The 25673-nt window shown below is 41.0% G+C and overlaps 1 protein-coding gene across 1 annotated transcript; it reads left to right on the top strand.

Annotated features, from left to right (window-relative positions):
- Positions 1-17708: 17708 nt before the first annotated feature.
- On the top strand, positions 17709-23115 carry LOC101676532 (zinc finger X-linked protein ZXDB). The gene is given in 2 exon segments (XM_004782214.3): positions 17709-19219; positions 19221-23115. Coding segments are annotated over 2 exon segments (2427 nt in total). The 5' UTR covers positions 17709-17806; the 3' UTR covers positions 20235-23115.
- The last annotated feature ends 2558 nt before the right edge of the window (positions 23116-25673 follow it).

Raw genomic sequence — 25673 nt, 5'->3', positions numbered from 1 at the left:
TTTTACTATTAGTGATGGCGTGTGGGGCCTATTCTTGTTGATTCTGAGGGGCATCTCTGAGCCTCCTGAATTTGATGCTCGTTCCCTTTGCCATATTGGATCAATTCTCCCCAATAATTCTCTACAGTATATCTTCTGCTCCCCGCGCTCTCTCTTCTCTCTTCTGGCAATCCCCATTAGTCCTATTTTTGTATTCAGCGGAGGTGGCACTTAGCTCTCGAAGTCTCCCCTTGTGGTCCATACGGTTGCCCTCTTTTGCTCAGCATCACTTATGCTCGGGCCATTTGGCTGTCCTATCCCTAATTCGTCGTTGCTCCAGCCTCAGTGATCCTAAGCAGTGAAGCCCCATGCTGTGGATGGCACCTCAATGAAGAGCTCCTTTGTGGATTTCAACTGGGGGAGAGGTGAGGGCGGTGATGTGCGACAGAAAGGGCGTGTAACATCGCCTGAGAGGGTGGGTCACCTCTAAACAGTACCTTCTCTACACTAGCGACCCCCCTAGGCATCGCAGCCCGTTCTACCGAACCACCTTGACCATCATTGTCATCTTTGCACTCTGGATCTGAAATCTTTACCATGTCTGTACATGATATTAGGTCCCTACGCTTTCGGCTACTGCCTATTGTTCTGAAGCTCTGAGTGGTGTGTTGTTGTGTGAATTTTTCCAGCCCCTTGTCAGGTTTCCATGATTCGAGGTACTATGAAGGCGATGAGCAAGGACAAATACTCACACAGGGTGGCAAACAACCCCAGGAAAAAAATATGCTTGTACCCAAATCAGATGAGATGAGATCCCAAATCGTGAGGGGGGGAGAAAGGGGATAAGAAGAGTTCCAGACAGAACGAACTCAACCAAGAACAACAGAACGCAGGAAAAGCACCGAATTTTCACCAAGCCCACAACTATTAAAGCCAAAGTTCAACACAGAAAAATCTCTCTGTCTATCTTCGATCAAACTAGTTAAAACACATTACAAAAAGAAAAAAGATTCAACGGTAAAAAATATTAGCAGAAGAAGAGAAAAAACATGAAAAAATAATTAAATTAAAAGGGCAAGAACGAATCAAGAATCATCGGGAGCAAAGCCCATTATTTCCATGCTTTGCTTTCTCCTTTCTCGTGGAATTCGGACGCATCTCCCTTGGTATCAATCTGCACTCCTTGGTATGTTGGAACATTGGTCCGTTGCTTGTATTTGTTTGTGATCCTCTGGGGAGGAGTCATGCTGTAGTGCTTCCAGTGTCTTTGCCCCAGGCAGGAATTCAACTCTCCCTTACAAGCGGCCGGCTTGATTACTCGCTCGTTTTTGCTTTTCGGGAGCTTTGTTTCCCCTGAGCTGCTCTTCCGTAGGAGTTCCGGAGGATGGGGAATACAAATGGTGCCAGCCTCCTGGTCTCCGGCCCAAAGGAGACAGTGAATACCAGGGGCCCTTCTCCTCAGTCGAGTGCTCCTCATAGAACAGCGCCCAGTAACTCCCATCTGCCTGACCTCCGGGACGTGCTCCGAGCACACCGAGCCTGCCTACCGTTTCAAGGTGACCCCGAGCTGTGAGCTCATGTTGGCTCTGTCTGCTCTGTAGCCGTCATCCCTGTTTAATACCAGTAAGCTATGCAACACTCAGACAACCCCCAATCCTTCTGTGACCCTGCGGGACCTGAGGCCATGCCGACCCCGCCTGGGCTTCCCTGGTTTTAGCCTCTGGAGCGATGTCCCTTCAGCCATAACAGATTTTTTAAAAGTCCTAATTTTGTGCTCCGTTGCTCCGCCACTTGCCGGGAGCCGGGCCCTCCCCCCAGGGTCTATCTTCCCGTGTGGCTTTGGATTCACTTCTCGCGCCAGTCCCTACCTTTCAGACAGTGGTTGTTTTTCAGTTTCTAGACATTGCCTGTTCATTAGTCTCTTTGATCTTCGCCAATGGATTTGTAGGTTGTTAGCAATCTTTAGATTGAAGCTATGTAGCTGATCTCCTGCTAGCCAAAGTTAGTCCTCGGCCTGTGCTACTTCTCCGCCATCCTTGGGTACTCCTCCTCCTGCCTCCCTAAATTTTAAAGAAAGAAAAAAACGCTACATATATACAACAATTGAAGGGTTAAAACATGTTTGATGGGAATGGAATATGAACTGTGAAGATGAATGAAAACTAAAAAAAAAGATCTAAAAAAAGGAAATTGTATATATAAATAAGAAGTATGGGTTGAAAAAAAGAAAAAACAAAGGGAAAAACAGGAAAGAATGAAGAATTGTGATTCAGAGCTGGAGACTCTCTAAAACAACGGTCTTGCACCAGATTTAGTGATATATTTTGATCTGTTAGAATAAAACTGTATCCCAAAATTTTGGAGATACATTCCTATAGGTGTAAGACATACCAGTTTGAGATACAATAAAATGCGTCAAATTACAACCAGTGACATTGAAATTTAAAAAGATTTTTCAAAAGTATTGATAAGATAAAAGAGCTAAAAATATTAAACCATGCAAACTCTCAGGAAATAGACAGATCCCACCCAAGCAGAAAATCAAGAAGAAGAACACAAGACCGGAACTTGAATGCCACATTGGATCCAAATGGACCTCATAAAATATATACAGAACATTCCATCCTAAAACAACACAGAATACTCTTTCTTCTCAAGGGCACATGAAACCTTCTCCAAAATAGACCACATATTGGCTGGTCACAAATCAGATGCCTACAACCAATACCAATAAACCAACAAGACATTGAGATTATTCTCTTCATATTCGCAGATCATAATGCTTTGAAACTGGAGCTCAACTACAAGAAAAGAGTTCAAAAGAATTCAAACACCTGGAAGCTAATTCCACAACCACCTTGCTTAAGAATTCCTTGATCAGGGGACGCCAATGGGTGGCAGTCCAGTTGGTTAAGCCAGCTGCCTTCGGCCCCCCCCCCACTTCGGGTCATGATCCCAGCATCCTGGGATCGAGTCCCACATCGGGCTTCTTGCTCGGCGGGGAGCCCTGCCTTCTCCCTCTGCCTCTGTGCTCGCTCTCCCCCCCCCTCATAAATAAAAAAATCATAAAAAAAAAGAATTCTTGGATCAACCAGGTAATCAAAGAAGAAATTAACGATTCCTGGAAAAACCAATGAGAATGAAGACACTTCGGTCCCAAACCTATGTGCTATAGAGCAAAGGTAGTCCTAAGGGGCAAATACATAGCCAACCAAAGCCTCCCTAAAAAAAAAAAAAAAAAAAAAAAAAAAGTCAATAAATTAAAGCCAACCCCACTCACAGGAAGGGAAATAATCAAGATCAGAGCAAGAGATCAAGGAGATTGAAACTAGTGATACAGTATAACGCATCAACCAAAACTAGAAGCTGGTTTCTTTCTTTCAAAGAATCAATAAGATTGACAAAAATCATTGGCAAGACCGAATCCAAAGCAAAGAGATGAAGACCAAATTAATAAAATTATGAATGAAAAGGGAGAGAGAGATCAGAACTAACACCAATGAAATAGAAACAATCACCAGAAGTTATTATGCAACAGTATATGCCAATAAGTTAAGCAACCTAGATTACAGGGATGCATTCCTGGAAAAAACTATAAACTTCCCAAAACAGAATCAGGAAGTGAAATTGATAATCTGAATAGACCAATATCTAGTAACGAGATTGAAACAGTGATCAGAAGCCTCCCAAAAAACAAAAGCCCAGGACCTTGACAGATTCCCTGGGGTGATTCTACCCAAAACTTTCTAAGAAGAAACAATACCTATTCTCCCGAAGTGGTTTCAAAAATTGAAGTAGAAGGAAACCTTCCAGACTCTTTTTTAGGAAGCCAGCATTAACCCTGATCCCCAAACCAGGCAAAGAGCCCACCAAAAACGAGGAATTTCAGACCAATATCCCTGATGAATATGGATGCTAAGATTCTCAACAATGATCCTACCTTAATAGCATCCAACAGCACATTTAAAAGATTACCCCCCATGACCAGGTAGGATTTACCCTTGGATTGCAAGTGTGGTTCAACATTCACAAATCAATCAGTGTGATAGAACAAATAAAATAAGATAAGAAAGAAGAACCCACATGGTCCTCTCAACTGATGCAGAAAAATCGTTTGACAAAATACAGCATCCTTTCCTGGTTAAAACTCTTCAGGGTAGAAGTGATAGAGGGAACATTCCTCAAACTCATCAAATCTATGTATGAAAAACCCACAGCAAATATCATCCTCAATGGGAAAAAGCTGGCAGCCTTCCCTTTGAGGTCAGGAACATGACAAGGATGCACATTCTCACCATTCTTGTTCAACATAGTATTAGAAGTACTAGCAACAGCAATCAGACAAACAAAGAGAAATAAAAAGGTATTCAAGTTGACACTGAAAAGTCAAACATTCTGTCTTCAACAGATGACATGATATTTTATATGGAAAAACCCAAGACTCCAGCCGCAAAACCTCTAGAATTCATACAGCAATTCAGTAACGTGGCAGGAACAAAATCAATGTACAGAAAATCAGTTGCTTTCTTATACACTAACAATGAAATACAGAAAGGGGAATTAGAGAATCGATGTCATTTACTATAGCACCAAGAACCGTAAGATACCTGGGAATAAAACCCAACCAAAGAGGTAAAGGATCTGTACTCGAGGAAACTACAGAACATTCATGAAAGAAATTGAAAGAAGACACAAAAGATGGAAGACCTTTCCATGCTCATGGATCAGAAGAATAAACATTGTTAAAATGTCTCCACTGCCTTGAGCAGTCTCTCCTCTCAATGGCCATCCTGATCAAAATTCCACTGGCATTTTTCAAAGAGCAAACAATCCTAAAATGTGCATGGAATCAGAAGAGACCCCAAATTGTTAAGGAAAATGTTGAAAAAGAAACACAAAAACTGGGGGCATCACGTTGCCTGATTTCAAGCTTTACTACAAAGCTGTGATCACCAAGACCAGCATGCTACCAGCATAAAAAACACACAGACACATCGACCAGTGGAAACAGAGTAGAGAACCTCAGATATGGATCCTCAACTCTATGGTCAAAGAATCTCCGACAAAGCAGGGAAAAAAAAAATAAACAGTGGGGGAAAAGACAGTCTCTTCAATGAAATGGTTCTGGGAAAATTGGACAGCTATGTGTAGAAGAATAAGAGTCGCCCATTCTCTTACACCATACAGAGAGATGAACTCAAAATGGATTACAAGACCTCAACGTGAGGCAGGAATCGATCAGAATCCTAGAGGAGAACATAGGAAGTAACCCCTTCTACATCAGCACAAGCAACTCTTTCAAGAAATGTCTCCAAAGGCAAAGGAAACAAAAGCGAAAATGAACTTTTGGGACTTCATCCAGATCAAAAGCTTCTGCACAGAAAAAGGAAACAGTCAACAAAACAGAGGCAAACCACAGAATGGGAGAAGATATTCGCAAATGACAATACAGACCAAGGGCTGATATCCAGGATCTATAAAGAACACTTCAAACTCAACACATCAAAACAGATAGTCATGTCAAAAATGGGTAGAAGACATGAACTGACACTTCTCCAATGAAGACATACAAAGGGCTAACAGACACATGAAAAAATGTTCATCATCACTAGCCATCAGGGAGATTCAAATCCATATCACATTGAGATACCACCTTCCACCAGTTTAGAATGGCCAAAATTAACAAGACAGCAAACAAACATGTGTTGGAGAGGATGTGGGAGAAGGGGGAACCCTCTTACACTGTTCGTGGGAATGCAAGTTGGTGCAGCCACTTTGGAAAACAGTGTGGAGATCCCTTAAGAAATTAAAAACAGAGCTACTCTATGACCCTGCAATTGCACAGCTGGGTATTTTTTTAAGAAATTAAAAATAGAGGGCACCTGGGTAGCTCAGTTGGTTGAGCATCTGCCTTCAGCTCAGGTCATGATCCTGGCATCCAGGGATCGAGTCCCACGTCGGGCTCCCTGCTCAGCAGGGAGCCTGCTTCTCTCCCTCTGACCCTTACCCCTCTCTCATGCTCTCTCCGTTTCTCTTCTCTCTCTCTCTCTCCAATAAATAAATAAATGAATGAATATATTTTTTTTAGATCTTTATTCATTTATTTGACAGAGAGAGATCACAAGTAGACAGAGAGGCAGGCAGAGAGAGAGAGGAAGGGAAGCAGGCTCCCCGCTGAGCAGAGAGCCCAATGTGGGGACTCGATTCCAGGACCCTGAGATCATGACCTGAGCCGAAGGCAGCGGCTTAAACCCACTGAGCCACCCAGGTGCCCCACAAAAATAAATATTTTTTAAAAAGAAATTAAAAATAAAATTTCCCTATGACCCTGCAATTGCACTACTGGGTACTTACCCTAAAGATACAGATGTAGTGAAAAGAAGGGCCATCTGTTCCCTAATGTTCATAGCAGCAAAGGCCACTGTTGCCAAACTGTGGAGAGAACCAAGATGCCCTTCCACGGACGAATGGATAAGGAAGATGTGGTCCACATACATTATGAAGTATTATGCCCCCATTGGAAAGGATGAATACCCAACCTTTGTATCAACATGGATGGGGCTGGAAGAGATTATGCAGAGTTAAATAAGTTAAGCAGAGAGAGTCAATTATCATACAGTTTTACTTATTTGTGGAGCTTAAGAAATAAACACTGAGGTCATGGGGACATGAAGAAGAGAAGGGAGTTGGGGGAAATTGGAGGGAGGGGGAGATGAACCATGAGTGACTGTGGACTCAGAAACACAATCTGAGTGTTTTGGAGGGGTGGGGGTGTGGGAGGTAGGGTGAGCCTGGTCGTGGGTATCATGGAGGGGGGCACGTATTGTATGGAGCACTGGGGTTGTGGTACATAAATAATGAGTTCTGGAACACTGAATAGGAAGTAAAAAAAATAAAATAAAAATTTAAAAAAAATAGGTACGAGGAAAAATTTAAAAAAACAGAATAAGAAAAAAATAAAACTTCATACTTCATAAATTTAACTTTGAAAGGCTATAGAAACGGGGGGGGGGGAAAGCCATTAATTCTATGTGCTTTATTCCCATCGCTCTGATGTTTTGCAGTTCTCACTGAGCAGTAAAGTTGATCTTGGTTTCTTGAATGTCCTTGTTGATCTTCTGGGGGAGGGGCTTGCTGCAGTGATTCTCAAAATTTCTTTGCCCGAGGTAGAATTGCATCGCCCTTGCCAGGGGCCAGGCTTAGTAATCTTCTCGGTTTTCTTCTGTGTAGCTTTTGTTCCCTGAATGCCTTCCATACAGCTTTTGAGGATGGGAATAAAGATCGTGGCTTCCCAATATCCTGTCCCATAGGAGCTGAGAGGTCAGGGCCCCACTCCTTAATGCACCCTCAGAGAAAAACAGTCAATCATTTCCATCTCCCTGGTCTCTGGCCACATTCCATGTTCACCTAGCTTGTGAGTGGCCATTTCTATCTCTGGAGCATGGCCCCATATGGAGTTCCCAAACCCAGCAGATTCCTACATCACTTTCCTCTACCTCTCGGAGGAGGAAAAGGGGGGTCTCCCAGATCTGTTACTTGTGGGGTCCATGCTGAAAGTGCAGTGGCCTGACTGTGCCTCAGATATTGGTCTAAGGTAATGTGGAGTTGAGAGCCCTCTCCTCATCTCTGTCTTTGCAGCTGGTTTCCCCTTTCTGATATCAGGGAGCTCTGCCACACTCAGACACACCTGGTCTTTCTGTGACCCTGTGGGTCCTGAGACCACACTGTTCCAGTGAGGGCTCTAACACCCCCCCCCATTAGGCTCTAGAGTGTTGTCCCTCAGTGGAGCAGGTTTCTAAGTATTCTGATTTTGTGCTCTTCTGCTCTATGGCTTGCCAGGAGGCAGCCCCTCCCCCCACGGTCTATCTTCCTATATATTGCTTTGGATTCACTTTGCACTTCCTACCTTCCAGAAAGTGGTTGCTTTTCTGTTTCTAGAATGTCTGCTTTTCTTCTCTTTGATCTCCTGTTGAGTGTTTAGGTATTCAGGATGGCTTAATTACTATCTATCTGAACTCCCAGGACCCGGTGATATTTAGGTCTCCTACTCCTCTACCATCTTGCTCCTCTCCTCCTTTTAGCATTTCTTATATAGCAGTTCTAGTGGTAGTAAAATCTGTTGGCTTTGGTTATTTGGGATTATCTATTTCTCCCACAGTTTTTTTTAAAAAAGGTTTTATTTAGTTATTTTACAGTGAGGGGGAGCATGGGGAGGGACAGAGTGAAGGGGAGAGAATCTCAAGCAGAGCCCAATGCTGGCCTTGAAATAACAACCCCAGCCAAAAACCAAGAGTTAAATGCTCAACCAAACTGAGACATCCAGGCACCTGTCTCAAATACTTTTGAAAGGCTGTTTTACTGAATATAATTAACAGCTATTTTTTTTTCTTCAGCATTTTGAATATTATCATTCCACTGACTTCTTGTCACCAAATTTTATGCTGAAAAACACATTGACATTTTGGGGGGGTTCCTGGATGGCTCGTCAAGTCAGTAAGGCATCCGACTCCTGATTATGCCTCAGGTCATGATCTAAGGGTCAAAAGATGGAGCCCTGGATCAGGCTCCACACTTGACCTGGAGTCTGCTTGAGATTCTCTCTCTCCATCTCCCTCTGCCCTTCCCACATGCTCCCTTTAATTCTCTCAAATAAATAACACAATAAAAAGACACTGACATTTTTATTAAAGATACCTCGTACATGATGAATTGCTTATGTATACCTGTGAGTAGGAATATCTGCCTTTGGCTTTCAGTATTTTTATCATGATGTATCATAGGGTTTATCCTACTAGGAGTATGATATTCATCTTGGTATGTAGATAATTTCACACAAATTTGGGGATCTTTCCACTACCACCCAGAAGGGGAAGAGGGTAAGGCACCTCTTGGGAGAGACGAAAATAGCAGAGGGTTTTACATATTTACATCATATGGCCCAGCAGCTAGAGTTGGATTCTCTGGGTCAGAGAGGTCTGAAGACAAGCACTGATGTTTCATAGTCCTAGGATTTGTCTTAATTAAGGATAACAAGTTATATATAGTTCTGTGGGGTATGCAAAGCAGGCGAGCTTTAAATGACTAAAAATATGCTTATTTAGGATATATTGAAGTCAATTAGATGTGCAAAAATTTGAGTTTGTTGCTGGCGGGATTTGAACTAATGGCCCTGTGGTGAAGAAGTAAACAACATAGGGGCCAATATATATAGGACATCTTAAATACCAATATGCCCCTTAGTTAGGCAGTCTAATTAAGCTGATTGACAGGGGCTGAGATCACATGCATAAAATTAATAATATTAACAAGACCTTAAGCAACAAAGTGCAATCAACCTGCAATGTGAACTTCAGTCATACCCAACACTAGAGGGTCCTGGCTGAGCAAAGCCCATCAACTATTCTGGTTTACCTTAGTAAGACACCATAACTTAAGTTTATGTATCAACATTTTTTTTTTGACCTTTGTAATGCATGTGTAGCAGGATATACTAGCAATTGTACAAGCTCCACCTTAAGAGAAGGAAGTCTGTGACAATTCTATTAGCCATGAGGAGGTTGACAGGAATACCTTCTAAGGCAGAAGTGGAGTTTCCTTAAACATTTGAATTCCTCTTAGGAGCACTTTTAGATGCAAATCAGAGTGTTTTGGAGAGACAGGAAAGTTAATGCCTGGGTTCTACACAAATGCAAAAGTGGAGATATCCATCACCTTGGGATGGGACTATAAATTCCCTGAATGAGCTGACACTTTTGATTTTTGTGTTCTGTGGTAGTCCATATCAGTAGTGGAGACAGTTTCCTTTAAGGGACCACAAATTTATAGGCCCTATGCTTTGCCTTCAATGAACAAAAGGCATCTTTCCTATGCCATTTCACTTAATATTTTGAGTATTTAATCTAGAAGAGACTGGAAGAGATTCTGCTGAGTGAAATAAGTCAAGCAGAGAGAGTCAATTATCATATGGTTTTGCTTATTTGTGGAGAATAAGGAATATCACAGAAGGCATGGGGAGATGGAGAGCAGAAGTGAGTTGGGAGAAATCAGAGGGGGAGACGAACCATGAGAGACTATGGACTCTGAGAAACAATCTGAGGGTTTTGAAGGGAAGGGGGCTAGGAGGCAGGGTGAGCTTGGTGGTGGGTATTATGGAGGGCACGTATTACATGGAGCACTGGGTGTGGTGCATAAACAATGAATTCTGGAACACTGAAAAGAAATTTAAAAATAAATAAAAATTTTTAAAAAATCACAAATCATGGCAACCCAGTTTTGGAGAATTTATTTATTTTTTTTTAGTACAAATTGGTTTGTTTAAAGCAAACATTTTTGCTTCTTAAATTTTAATTAACTTTTTAAATAAAATTCTTCTAGACTCTCTAAAAGCTTGAATTCACTGTAGGTGTTTTTTAATTTAGTGTTGTTTTAAGGAGGAAACATGTTTTGATGCGCACTGGGTCTTATACACAACTAATGAATCATTGAACACTACATCAAAAACTAATGATGTACTATATTTTGGCTAAATGAACATAATGAAAATAAGTAAAAAGATTTAAAAAATTATTGTTGTTATTGTAGAGACTAAATAAAATCTTCAGGACCACTATTTGTCTGAATATATGTGGTTATGGATATTTGGAAACAGTTGTGTAATTTCTTTTTTTTTAAGATTTTATTTATTTATTTGATAGACAGAGATCACAAGTAGGCGGAGAGGCAGGCAGAGAGAGAGGAAGGGAAGCAGGCTCCCTGCTGAGCAGAGAGCCCGATGTGGGGCTCCATCCCAGGACCCTGGGATCATGACCTGAGCCAAAGGCAGAGGCTTTAACACACTGAGCCACCCAGGCGCCCCCAGTTGTGTAATTTCTGAAATGATAAACATATACTTACCATATCGCTGTTCTTAAGCTTTTACTAAAAAAAAGAAAGCATATTTCCACACAAAGTCTTGCACATAAATATTCATAGCAGCTTTATCTGTAACAGTCAAAAACTGGAAATATCTAGTAGACAGTAAAGGCATTAATTTTTTTTTTTTGACAGCCACCATAGCAACTTTTTTCTAGATATGTCTCCTGAGTCAAGAAAAACAAAAACAAAAATAAACTATTAGGACTCCATCAAAATAAAGAGCACAGCAAAGGAAACAACAAAACAAAAGACAGCCTAATGAATGGGAGAATATATCTGCAAACGATATATCTGATAAGGGATTAGTATCAAAAATATACAAAAAACTTACATAACTCAAGACCAAAAAATCAAATAATCCAGTTAAAAATGGGCAGAACATAAACAGACATTTCTCCAAAGAATATAACCAGATGGCAAACAGATGCATGAAAAGATGTTTAACATCACTGTGGGAAATGGTATGAAGGATTGTCTCAAAATTAAAAGTATAACTGCCCCATGACCCAGCAAAAACACTAATTCAAAGGGATACATGCACCTACATTTATAGCAACATTATTTAAAACAACCAAATTATGGAAGCAGCCCAAGCGTCCTTCAAATGATGAATGGATAAATGAGATGTGGTGTATATATCTACAATGGAATATTATTCAGCCATAAACAATGAAATCTTGCCGTTTGTAACAACATGGATGGAGCTAGAGTGTGTATGCTAAGTGAAATAAGTCAGACAAAGACAAATACCACATGATTTCACTCATATGCAGAATTTAAGAAACCAAACAAACAAAGGAGCAAAGGGGGGAAACAGAGAGAGAGAGACTTATCAAGAAACAGACTTTAATTATAGGGGACAAACTGATGGTTGCCAGACAGGAGGCGGTATTGCTTAAATAAGTGATGGGGATTAAGGAGTGCACTTGTGCTAATGAGCACCAGGTAATGTATGGAATTGCTGAATCACTATACTTTATATCTGAAAGTAATCTAACACCATATATTTCATAACTAAAAACCTTTTAAAAGTTTTGGATTTACATTTGTATCTCACCATTGCAAGACTGGCAGTTAAGAGAGCTGAACCAGGCAGCAGTTCCCACCAGCATTTACAGGAAAAACTCCCTGTTCATACACAGGTCCTCATGTACAAGGTCTCAAGGTGCCTGGAATGAGAAGTAAATTCAGTCATAGGTGTGAAAAGAAAGCTGTGGGCTGATTTGTCTTGTGTGGTTTCTGAGCCCAAAAGGTGAATATGCTTAACACGCTGGTAGTACTAGGAAAAGAGTACAAGAATGAGCAACATTTAAAATATTTTTCTTCTGATTTAGTGTTATCTTATTCTATTAAATGTAGGCACATGGAAAGAAAACCCTCTGACTTTTTTTTAATTAAAATGTCTCTCCTCAATACAAGCAACAAGTCAATCACTACAGAATGTATTGCTTGCCACTTAAGAATGGTAAACATATGTGCCATTCTCTCTCATCAATTTTTTAAAATATTTTATTTATTTATTTGGCAGAGATCACAAGTAGTCAAGAGGCAGGCAGGCAGAGAGAGGAGGAAGCGGGCTCCCCGCTGAGCAGAGAGCCCGATGCGGGGCTCGATTCCAGGACCCTGAGACCATGGCCTGAGCTGAAAGCAGAGGCTTTAATACGCTGAGCCACCCAGGTGCCCCTCTCTCATCAATTTTTGTCCACATTAGAGCCTAAAACCAGTTGAGATAAGTACAATGAAACCACACACATTATGAACAATGGTAAATATATATACTTTTAAAGTGTAGGACAGGAATCTTCTGCCCTGCTCCTCCATTGATAGGGCTCTGTTAGGCATGATTTTAAAGATTTTATTTATTTATTTGACAAAGAGAGGGAGTGAGAACAAGCATGAGCAGGGGAGCAACAGGCAGAGGGAGAGGGAGAAGCAGGCTCCCCGCTGAGCAAGGGCTTGATGTGGGGCTTGATCCCAGGACCCTGGGATCATGACCTAAGCCCAAAGCAGACGCTTAACATTGAGCAACCCAGGCACCCCTGGGTATGATTTTAAATGAAATCCAAGCATGATCTCTCCTTGTTTAGTTTAAGTGCAGCCACCAGGAATGCAGAGTAGCATCTAAGGTATAAAGTATTCTATTCTCAAGGACAACACTGTGGTGAGAGAGGCAATCTCACTATATACCAAGGTTCTCTTTGCAGGTGGAGCAGACAAGCCCTGGGTAAGACCAGAATGCAGGATTCATAGGCTCTTTGCCCTAGCCCCATGACAGCCCTTTGTGCCAGAGCCTGGGTTTTGCAGCAAAACTCAGTTCAGGCCAGGGAACCCTGCATCCACCAAGAATCCTAAGCATTCTATTAAACCTCCTGAAATTGCCAGTCCTGCTGCTTCAAAGCATTAATTTACCAGAAAAATAACAGGATGATTCTATTCCTTGGGTGAGTTAACAATAAACTTGGCAGGTAGCTTGCATGCTGCTCATGCACACTAATAGAAGGGAATCCCTTAAACTGATAAAGGACATGAAACCATTTTTTTTTTAATTTTAAAAGATTTTTATTTGAGAGAGAGAAAACGCATGAGCAGGGGGAGAGTCAGAAGGAGGAGAAGCAGACTCCCCGCTGGGCAGGGAGCCCAAAGCAGGGCTCTATCCCAGGACCCTGAGATCATGACCTGAGCTGAAGGCAGACACTTAATGGAGTGAGCCACTCAGGCGCCCCTGAAGCCAATTATTAATGTATTGCCTCTCTACTCTAAATTCGCCCATCAAAACATGCTCTCTGATAGTAGACACAATTTGTGAAGTATCTCTCCTTCAAAGTGACACAATGTTATATTTTCTCAGTAGAACACACTGGAGGGACATTGAAGAAAGTACCTCTCCTCTTCTTTCTGGTTCTCAGAGGTGTGTGTGTGTGTGTGTGTGTGTGTGTGTGTGAGAGAAAGAGAGAGAGAGAGAGAGAGGGAGGGAGAGAGAGAGAGAGAGAGAGAGAGAGAGGATATTCTCAGTGCTTTGCCCCAGGCATGAGCCAAGAACACCTGTCATCATTGAATGTACAATCCTGGTGTGGCCAGCTCATCAGCTTTCTACGGCTTTCTTCACAGAGACATCTTGTGCTCCAAACTACCTGCCCACTGATTCTCTCTGCTTGCTATCTCTACTGCCCCTACCCGTCCCCTGCCCAACAAGTTTATCATCTGCGGTTCTCCCAGTGCTCTAGCCCTTCAAACACCAAGGCCCTTCTGATCCTGTATGCAGGACATTTTTAGCTCCGGGCCTCCAACTCCACCAGCATCCCTATTCCTACTTCATGTCCATACACTGACCACGAGTTGTTGCTTGTCCATACCTATGTGTTCCAGAGAGCTGCTTCCTGCTCACCTTGCAACTGTAGACCAGCTCTAGTTCTGCAAACCAGCTCTGGTGCCCACAAACCAGCAAACTTTTCTGCCATGCAAATAGGTCCTCCTATACTTTCTCCAGTGAGGTGTGAACCCAAGCCTTTGATAGGGCCACCCCCACTTCAAATTTGTATGTCCCCGAGTACTCTCTCTCAGCCCCAGAATACCATACACAGTTTTTTCTCATATCCTATATATTACACAATTCCCATAGCTTAACTTGATGTTAAACGTCTCCTGTCCACTGTACACTTTCTACCTCTTGACTGGACCAGATTGCGATAGAACACAACATCTATATGAAATACCACTCTTAGAATTACTGAAACCTTTCTCTTTCAGAGCTGCACCAAATAACGATGTCCACCATCAACTAGAGAGAGCAAGAAGGGGAGAAAAAAATATTAAAAAATTCCTTTGAAAGGAAATAAAATAAAACTGGGATTATTTGCAGATGTTATGATTCCATACATGAGATCCTTATAGGTATTTATAGACAAGCTATTAGAATCAACAAAAGAGTTTAGATGTTTATAGCCTAAAGAAATCAACATACAAACACCAACTATACTTTATTTGCTAGGGAAAAAATTTAGAAAGTGAAAATGTCAAAGATGGTATTTGCAAAATATGAAGTACCAGGATGAAAATGTCTTCTTATGGAAAATACACAAAATGTTATTGGAATATTAAATGGGTTCTTTTATTAAAAAGAGAGTTCATATCCATGAAACAAACATTCAATATTGAAAAGACATTAAATCTTAAAGTTCAACACAATCCTAATTAAAATCTCAAACAAGCTTTTAGTTGAACTTCTAATGAACTGATCATTTAAATGGAGTCAAAACAGGCTAAAAATAACAAGACACCTTCGAAGAACAAAGTAGAATGGACTGGTCTTATCCAAATACCAAGATTGACTTCAGATCTGTACTAATTAATGCTGATATATGGTATTTCAAATAAATAAATAAGCCCATACATAGGTAGACACTTGATTTATGACCATGTTGTTGTAAATAAGTTGGAAAAGAGCAGACTTTTCAAAAGTCGTTTACTGAGACAATCAGATACCAATGGGGGGGGGGGCAGGAAATCAGAACCCTACTCAGTATCATACATAAACATCACCTTTAGGGAGATTAAGATCTACCTGTGAAAGGTAAAGTCATAAATATTTTAGAAGTTAATACAGAGAATATGTTCATAGCCCCAAGAAAGAGAGAGATTTCTAAAAGCAGACGAGCACTAATAATAAAGAAAAGAATGATAAATTTGACTGTATAGCATCTGTTCAAAAAGCATAGCATAAATCAAGTGAAAATTCAAGCAAGGAAATATTTTGACCACACATATAATCAATGGACTAGTATTTAAAACACATAAACAACTCGATAAATGAGTAGGTGTAGATGGAAAATAGAAGGATGGCTGACAGAATTAATCTTGAACAGTCTTTTCGCAAGAAGAAAAAAATCCAAAAGGCTCATTAACATAAGAATAGTGCAAAAAGCTGAACAGTAATAGTGGGGGGGGGGGAGAAGTTCTGCCAATCCTACGTGTAGGTGAAGATGTCTACCATCAGGAGCTCTATGCTACTTGAGAGAGTGTAAATTGTCACTATTACAGAAACCAATTTGGCATCATCTAGAAAAGCTGAAGATATTCATACTCCATATCCAAGTGAATGTGGTTTTGGAGGTATACCCAAGAGACTTTCACACATGTGTTCCATGGGAAATTTCCAGGAATGTTCACTGCAACATTGTTCATAGTAGTCAAAAACTAGAAACAACCCTAGTGTCCCTCCACTGTAGAATTGCAAGTATAATTATAACATAATCACTTCACTAAAACTATACACTGGGACGCTAGTCAATAATGGAGACAAAGGATTTTCAGCTACCTTGAACAACATGGATGAGTCTGTCAAATCACACATATCATATGATACAACATGAGAGAAAAAAGCCATCAAAGGAAGCATGCAATTCCACTTACAACTCGTATATATAAACTGTATTATCTAGAGATGTGTAGAAAAATGGTAAAGCTATAAGAAGAGCTCTGAAATCATCACATTGGCAGGACAATGACTATATCTATAAGGAAGGGTGTGGGTTGTGATTGGGAGGAACACAGTGTCTGCATTCTGGAAACCTGGCAGTGGTCTATTTCTTGACCTTGTTTTTATAAGTTATCTAAACCTGGTAGGTAGGTGTTTTATGAACTCCTCTGTATCTCAGATTTCAAAAATGGTTTCCTTCAAAAAAATGTAATGGAAGGAAAATATGTGAAGGAAATTTTGATGAGGATTAGATCCCTAATAGGGATGAAAATTTTTTTTCTTCCTATCAAGTGATCTGCAAATATACATTATCATTAAAAAGGGGGAAAGTGGAGATTTATTTAAACTATATGCACCCCATAATTTAGTTACTACTCTCAACCTTTCTCTTGCTAGATATTTCACCCTATATTCATATCACTTCCCAAATCACAGATGACAGACAAGTCAGAAGATCATAAACATCATTAATACAATCATTAGGCATCACAAGCCATATCCATTACAGTAAAATTGGGCCACGACACTGAAATGCAAGCAGGCACACCAAGACTATTGAACATGGTCATATGTATTTTTTTCTCAGCAGAGTCCATAAGGGTGACTTAGGGTTTAATCTTGTCACATTTACCTGGTAGTCCTGTCCAGAGATCTCCATGTGCTGGAGAATCCAGAATTAGCTGAGGAATGCTGTGGGATTGGACATGAAATTTACCATGGTGTAATGGCAGAGTTGGTTTAGGTTGTGCACTGTCTTGGAAAAGCCCAGGGGTGGGTAGGGTTTTCTAGGATTCAATACAAATTGTTTCATCTTCCAGGTTTTGAACTTCTAGACTGAACAGTGGTAATCCAGTTTGGCCCCACCTCTTATTTATTCTAATTTCTGTACCAGCAGACATCATTTTCAGTAGAATTTGCTAGCACTATGGTAGTTCAATGCTGACACGTTGTCCCAGGGATTTTCTCCCACTGGATTGATAAATCCAGCCAGGCAGCCATCCAGTAAACATTTTTTTTTTTAAACACCACCCTTAGCACTGGGAGGAGGTGGGGTGTTCATTTCGGTATATACAGTGATGTACGGATTTAAGTTGCATTTAGCAGATAGATTGCTAGGTATTCCAGCACCATTTACCGAACGAACTTTCATTTCCTTATTATCTGGGAAGACGTCCTTGATTTCCCACAAATATCAGATGTAGAACTTATTTTTGCATACCAGGTTCTGCCTCTGGGCTTTCTATTTTGTCCCAGAGACCCAGTACCAGAATATTTAAATCAGTGTGTCGTTAAACACGTTTTAATATCTGATAGGACCAGTTTCTGCGCATTGCACATTTTTTTTTTCCTTTCAGGAACGTGTTCAGGCCCGCGGCAGGGGGCGGGGTCGCGCCTCCTCCGCGGCTCTGGTTCCAGTGGAGCCTCACCGACGCGGAGATGGAAAGCCCGAGGCTGCTCCCGGCTGGTGGGACACGACAGAGCGGCGGTGCTCGCAGCCCCGCGGGCGCCAGCCGGTTCCACGGCGGCCCTGACCCGCGGGCTGGCCAGGTCCCCGCGCGCCGCCTCCTGCTGCTCCGGGGCCCCCAAGATGGCGGGCCCGGGAGGCGGCACGAGGAGGCCCGCACGCCCTCACGGGGCCGGGGCCCGGGCCCGATCCCGTTGGCCCCGAGGTTGGACCACGCTGGCGGCGGCGACAGCGATGACTTCTTCCTGGTGCTGCTGGACCCGGCGGGTGGCGACGTGGAGACCACGGGCGCCGGCCAGGCCGCGGGGCCTGTATGGAGGGAGGAGGCCGAGCCGGTCCCACAGCTCCAGCAGGGTGAGAGTGGCGCGAATCCCGCGGGCCGCCGGGCGCTAGGCCCTGGCTGCCAGTCCGCAGTCCCCGCCCCATCCCCGGCTGAGAACCCGATCCCCGCCCCAGGCCTGGGACCCGCCGCGGCCTTCACGGGCACGGTCACCATCCACAACCAAAACCTGCTGTTGCGCTTCGAGAACGGTGTCCTCACCCTGGCCACGCCCCCGCCGCCAGCCTGGGAGCCTGGGGTCGCGCCTGCCCCTCAGCCTGGGGGTCTGATGGCTCCGCAAGCCGGGGTCCCGCACGCCGCGCAGGCCAGCGACTGCCCAGAGCTGCCGCCCGACCTCCTGCTGGCCGAGCCGGCTGAACCGGCGCCGGCCCCAGCGCCTGAGGAGGAGGCAAAGGGCCGGGCCGCAGCCGAAAGTCCCCCCCGCAGGCCGCTGGGCCCAGGCCCGGGCGTGGTGCTGTACCTGTGTCCCGAGGCTCAGTGCGGACAAACTTTCGCCAAGAAGCACCAGCTGAAGGTGCACCTGCTGACTCACAGCAGCAGCCAGGGCCAGCGGCCCTTCAAGTGTCCCCTGGGCGGCTGTGGCTGGACTTTCACCACCTCCTACAAGCTCAAGAGGCACCTGCAGTCGCACGACAAACTGCGGCCCTTTGGCTGCCCTGCAGAGGGCTGTGGCAAGAGCTTCACCACAGTTTATAACCTCAAGGCACACATGAAGGGGCATGAGCAGGAGAACTCGTTCAAATGCGAGGTGTGCGAGGAGAGCTTCCCCACTCAGGCCAAACTCAGCGCCCACCAGCGCAGCCATTTCGAGCCCGAGAGGCCATACCAGTGCGCGTTTTCTGGCTGCAAGAAGACGTTTATCACAGTGAGTGCCCTGTTTTCCCATAACCGTGCCCATTTCAGGGAACAGGAACTTTTTTCCTGCTCTTTTCCTGGTTGCAGCAAACAGTACGACAAGGCTTGTCGCCTGAAAATTCACCTGCGGAGCCACACCGGTGAGAGACCTTTCCTTTGTGACTTTGACGGCTGTGGCTGGAACTTCACCCAGCATGTCCAAGCTCTTAAGGCACAAAAGGAAGCACGAGGATGACCGGAGGTTCATGTGCCCTGTGGAAGGCTGTGGGAAATCTTTCACAAGGGCTGAGCATCTGAAAGGCCACAGCATAACCCACCTGGGCACAAAGCCATTTGTGTGCCCTGTGGAAGGCTGCTGTGCCAGGTTCTCTGCTCGCAGTAGTCTTTACATTCACTCCAAGAAACACTTGCAGGACGTGGACACTTGGAAAAGCCGTTGCCCAGTCTCTGCTTGTAATAAACTCTTCACATCCAAGCACAGCATGAAGACCCACATGGCCAAAAGGCACAACCTTGGCCAGGATCTCTTAGCTCAGCTAGAAGCTGCAAATTCTCTTACCCCCAGCAGTGAACTTACCAGCCAGGGACAGAGTGATCTCAGTGATGCAGAGCTAGTGTCTCTCTTCTCTGATGTGCCTGGCAGTAGTTCGGCTGCAGTGCTGGACACAGCATTGGTGAACTCTGGAATCTTAACTATTGATGTGGCTTCTGTGAGTTCAACTCTGGCAGGAAGCCTCCCTACTAATAATAATAATTCCTTGGGGCAGGCTGTGGACCCTCGGGCCTTGATGGCCACCAGCGACCTTCCTCAAAGTCTGGATACCTCTCTGTTTTTTGGAACGACAGCCTCTGGCTTTCAGCAGAGTCCCTTAGATATGGATGATGTTCCAAGTCTAAGTGTGGGGCCATTGGCATCTCTGGGCTCTTTGGCTATGAAAAACTCGAGTCAAGAGCCCCAAGCTTTGACCCCCAGCAGTAAGCTAACAGTGGACACAGATGCTCTGACTCCTTCAAGCACCCTTTGTGAAAACAGTGTCTCAGAACTACTGCCGCCAACCAAAGCAGAATGGAATGTACATCCTGACTCCGACTTCTTTGGGCAGGAGGAGGAAACCCAGTTTGGCTTCTCCAATGCAGCAGGAAACCATGGTTCTCAGAAAGAAACAGATCTTATCACAGTGACTGGCAGCTCATTTTTGGTATGAACTAACTATTAATTCCTTGCCACGTGGCTTATTCTTGTGAATTACACTCAATTTTTAGGATATTCTGGACTAAATGTTTAACTGCAGTCATTTCTTAGAGGTTTGAAAAAGAACAACACCCTGGGCTCTAAGTTTGGAGATTTAAAATTGTGATCTTGACCCTGGAACTCTCAAGTTCTGTGACCCTGAGCAAGTCACTTAACCTATCTGAGCCTTAATTTCCTTATTTATAAAATGAGGTGGTTTGAATAGATGTTGTTTCTAAGAACTTTTCAGCTCTGTAATTCCTTGATGATAAGCTTTTTTCCTTGTGAAAAAAAAGTAGGACTTTTTTTAGTGATTGTGTTGCATGTGCTTTTTTCCAACTTACATAATAGTGTAATGAATAGTCATGTGCTTAGCAGCCAAGTTCAACTATTATCAATTTATAAACAATTTTGTTTATCTTCATTTTAACCCTCACCAAGTATTATTTTGGAACAAGACCGTACTTTACCTCATTTCAACCCTAATTATTCTGTATATAGTTCTGTAAAATACGGTCTTTTTTGAAAAACATTACAATTCCATTATCATACTTAAAGTTAGCAGTAACTCCTTAATCGAAATAAATATCCAATCAGATTCCAATTTGCAATTGTCTCTTAAATGCTATTTATTTATTTTTAATATAGAGTCCCAATAAATCTCTTACGTGTCTTTTTCATTTGTGCTTCCCCTTTGTTTCTTATTTGCATTTTTCTTTCTTTACGAAATAGGTTGTTTCACTAGAAGCGTTTACCACAATCTTAAATTACGTCCTTGTGGTGTTAAGTTCATTTACCGTCTGTTTCCTTAATTTGGTAGTTGGATCTAGAGACTTGATCAGACTGGAAATATGATTTTGGGAAGAAGAAAATGTTCCTTAGTTCTTGATGTATTCTTTTTATCAGGTGGTACATATTGTCTGGTTCTCTCTCTTTTTGTGATATTTGCAGCTGCTGCTGATGTATGCATTTATTGGTGATTATCTGTGTTTCTGATATCATGGGTAGTTCTTGTAGAATTACTATTAGTGGAGGAGGAAATGCTGTTTAAGGCTTTTGTAAAAGTTTAATTGAAGTATTATTCAATGCCAGAATATTTTCTTAAATAGTGATAGAATTAGCAACAAAAAAAGATAACAAAACATATATTGGCTATACTTGCCATTTATCATCCTGACCTTTTTGAATGAGGGTACGATTTGTTTTTGTTGAAGTTTTCAGCCAGAATTTTGACATGAACAAATCCAGGATCAAGTTTGTGTGGGGTAAGTGGCCTTGAATAAATTAGTCTCACTAAGCCTGAGTTTCCTACCTGTCAGATGATCATAGCAATGCACACACATAGCTAACACACTTTAGTCTTTTCTTCTTTTCCAGTTTTTAATATGTAAGGAAAGGAATTGTGTTTTTTGGCATATTTTGATGAATATTATATATATACATACATACATACACCCTCTCAGGCCTTCTTGCTATAAGGAAGAAATTGAGAAATTGAGATATTTCATCCTATACATGTTTAAACAATAAATTTCACGAGGGTTAGAGTGAGGCAGGATAGGGAATCTGTATTTTCTCTACTGAATAATTCCTCACCTTTCACGAATTTCTGTGGGGGAAATGCCAGGAGTGGAGACATTGCTCACAGGTATATCAGCAACCCTTTCTTTCCCTTAGATCAGTTTGTCACCCTCTTTGCTCTGCTTCCAAAGTCAGACTTAGCTGTGATTATGGAGCCTGCTGTTACATGAAGCTCTGATAATGGAGCAGAGTTTTTCTCCTTTCTGTGGTCTGGAGAGCTCATTGTTTGCATTTTCTCAGAGTTGGAAGGACAGAATGAATCTGATTATTATGTAAACTGTCTGTCTTATATGAGAGCAACTTTTGAATTTTATGGAGCATCTTCACAACTGGTATCTTATTTGTTTTTCAGAACAAACCTGTGTGGTAGTTTTGGCAAAGTTACTGGATTCATGACAGTTTAGCCAATTTACATTCCAGTGGGCTTTGGCTAGTGACTATACATAGTTCTATACATTTCGCTAGTGACTATACATAGTTCTATACATAGCTGAAAACAAAGAGAAATTATTTTGACCTCTCCCTTTCCACTCATCCAACTTCCATGATTCATTCCAGTGTCAAAACTAGCTGCTGTTTCAGACTTTAATTGATTTCTATTACTTATTGCTTAACTGCTCCATTCCCTTGCATGTGCATGTGCATTCCCATCTTTGCCATCCTTTCTTTTTCTTATTTTTTAATGGATAGTTATGTTGCCCCTGTTTTCTCATCTTAGATAATACTGTGTGTAACATACACACACATATATATGACTCAGATGATAAATGAGATTATTTTCTACATTGTTCAGATGAGAAGTAGTCTTCTGTTTCATTGTTTAAAAGTTTTTGCCACAGAGTTTGGCTAACTAATGCTTTCTTAATTGCTCTAGTGTACTAGTCCAGTAGTATTTGCACGTGAATGTCTATGGATGACAGTTATTGTTGCACATTGGCAGTGCACTAAAAATTTGCCACTTGAAATGTTTCTGTTCTGTGTGTGGGTATACACATATACACACACATATATTTTTATAAGTGGTTGTATTCGTTTAATGAAAAAATAGTCATACTTTTGTAAATCAGAAATGTTCAGAATTTTATTGTCTACTCATTCAACAGTTTTCTCCCTTTACTTTGAAATATTTGTATTTATAAAGTACATTTCAAAAATCCTGTCACTCATTAAGTTCTCTTAAATAGACCACTATTTTTCATGTCCAGAAGATACATGTGTCAGGCATTGAAATGAATGCACAAGTAGCAAACACAAATAAATTATTTAAACACCAAGAGAATTTAATACTGTGACTTTCTTTTTTAATTCCTTAAACCAACTTTCTCCCACTAAAAAATTTTCTTATTCATTGCTGTAATTTTCAAAGGATAAATGTTACTTTTTTCAAAAATAAAAACTTTTATTTGTCCATGGGCTCACAGAGTTTCACTGAACAAATTTGTTCAAATGATTTATCTTTCAACACCATTTTCTAGAAAAATGATGAATCTCTTTATACTTTCAAGGTGAGAAGTCTAGTTTTTGTTGATGGTGACATAAAGTTGCCATTACTCCTTTTAAATAATGGCACATGTTTTATTTAATCTATTTCCTTTGTTTTGCTTTTCATTCTTCAGTTTATTAAAAAATCTTGTCAAAAATAATTCTTGACAAAAAAATTAATAAAATCTTGTCAATTAAAAACACAGCAACATGATGGCTTAAAAAGAAGTCTGCTTCTAGAGGGCTCTGTTGATCATGTTGATTGTAAATTAAAATGTACATTGGCATTGGCATTTTTACAAATTAGTATAATTAATATAACATAATGCCTGAGTAATAGGAGTAAAACATGGGTAGATTATGAAGTTTATTTGTCTCGGTGACCTAAAATCTTCATGTTCTTTTCCAGGAAACATTTAAGAAGGCAATTTGTCAGCTGGAGTTTCCATTGTATTTATTTCAAATTAACAAATACTTACTAAGCATCATTGTGCAAAAAACAACATAACATATTGAGGATTCTATGATAAGAGTATTATGCAGTTCTGACCTTTAAGGAGATCACAGTTAGTAGGAGGGGAGAGAAAAACATTTTTTAAAGAATTGGAGAACAGAAATTAGGTAAGTTTAATTGGTACCAAAATGACCGAGAGGTGAATACACACACACACACACACATACACACACAAAACACACACACAATCATTAAAGGCAATGAGGAATTTATTCTGGGCACAGATGAAAACCTGTGAACATGTCTTAATAGAGGAGTCAGATCATGAAAATGGTGTCTCAGAAAGGTTAATGTAATGGAGATGTACAGTATGAATTAGGTGGGAGAAACTGGAATAGGAGAATCAGTGAAAAAACTTGCATGGAGCACTGGGTGTGGTGCAAAATAATGAATACTGTTATGCTGAAAATAAAAAATAAATTAAAAAAAAAAACTTGCAGCGATTTAGGTGTAATATAATGAAGCATAAAGCCTGGGCTAGAGTGGTGTCAGTGGGAAGTGAAAGGAAGTACCAATATTGAAGAAGTTTTCAAATTGAGGAAAGAATAGTTCTTAGTGCCTCATTGGGGAGATAGATGATGATAGATAGATAACATTAGAGTGAGACTGAGAGAAATCAGAAATGATAACTCAGGTATCCTTGGGGACTATAATAATAACATTTTTACTAACTGAGTTAAGAGTTTAACTCTTAAGCAAGAGTTTTCAGAATTAAGTTTGTAAAGATGGTGTTTAGTTAAATGCTAATTGATATATCATAGTTATCCCTGCATAAGCTATCCATATTGTAGGTTCGAACCACTTTCTAGACAAGAGAGGGCCACTTCTTTCTTGGTTCCTTCAAGCATGCTCAAAACTAACTATATAGTTCTATTCTTTTTACTTCCCTTTCAGTTACCAGAGTCCTCCTTATCTTGTCTTGAATAATCAAAATCTGCACTAATCAATATGGCAACTACTAGTCATATGTGGCTACCGAGCAGTTAAAATGTGGTTACTATGACTGAAAGATTGGATTTTTAATTTAATTAATTTAAATGTAAATGCTGAAGCAGTTTAAAATAGTTTCCTGTTAAGTATAATTTTACTGTTTTAGTAAGGTTAAATTTCACTTTAACCATTGACAATTTTGCATCTGAATTAAGATGTGCTGTAGAATACAAACCAGATTTTATTAGTTTAAAAATATTTCATGGGCGCCTGGGTGGCTCAGTGGGTTAAGCCGCTGCCTTCGGCTCAGGTCATGATCTCAGGGTCCTGGGATCGAGTCCCGCATCGGGCTCTCTGCTCAGTGGGGAGCCTGCTTCCTCCTCTCTCTGTCTGCCTCTCTGCCTACTTGTGATCTCTCTCTGTCAAGTAAATAAATAAAATCTTTAAAAAAAAAGAAATTAAAAAAAATAAAAAATAAAAAAAATAAAAATATTTCATCAGTATATGTATATTGATTACATATTGAATAATATTGGAATTTATTCAGCTTTATTGACAATGTTATAAGATATTTAAAATGTACATTGTGGTGATATGTATAATAGTGAAAGAATTCCCATGATCTAGTTAATTAACACATCCATCACCTCACATTTTTACTTATTCGTAGTGAGCACATTTTATTTTAAATATATCTGCTCAAAGAAAATATAATGTTAAAATTAATTTTAGCAGTTTATTTTTTTATTTTTTAAATTTTTATTATTTATTTATTTTTCTGCTTTTAAAAAATTATGTTCAGTTAGCCAACATATAATACATCATTTTTTTTATGTAGTGTACAATTCATTAGTTGCATATAACATCCAGGGTTCCTCACCACATGTGCCCTCCTTAATAACCATC

This window comes from Mustela putorius, unplaced genomic scaffold (genome assembly GCF_011764305.1).
Source record: "Mustela putorius furo isolate JIRA1106 unplaced genomic scaffold, ASM1176430v1.1 tig00004001_pilon_pilon_pilon, whole genome shotgun sequence".
In the NCBI taxonomy this organism is placed as follows: Eukaryota; Metazoa; Chordata; class Mammalia; order Carnivora; family Mustelidae; genus Mustela; species Mustela putorius.
The sequence above is the reverse complement of the archived record's forward strand: the minus strand, read 5'-3'. Positions and strand labels throughout refer to the sequence as shown.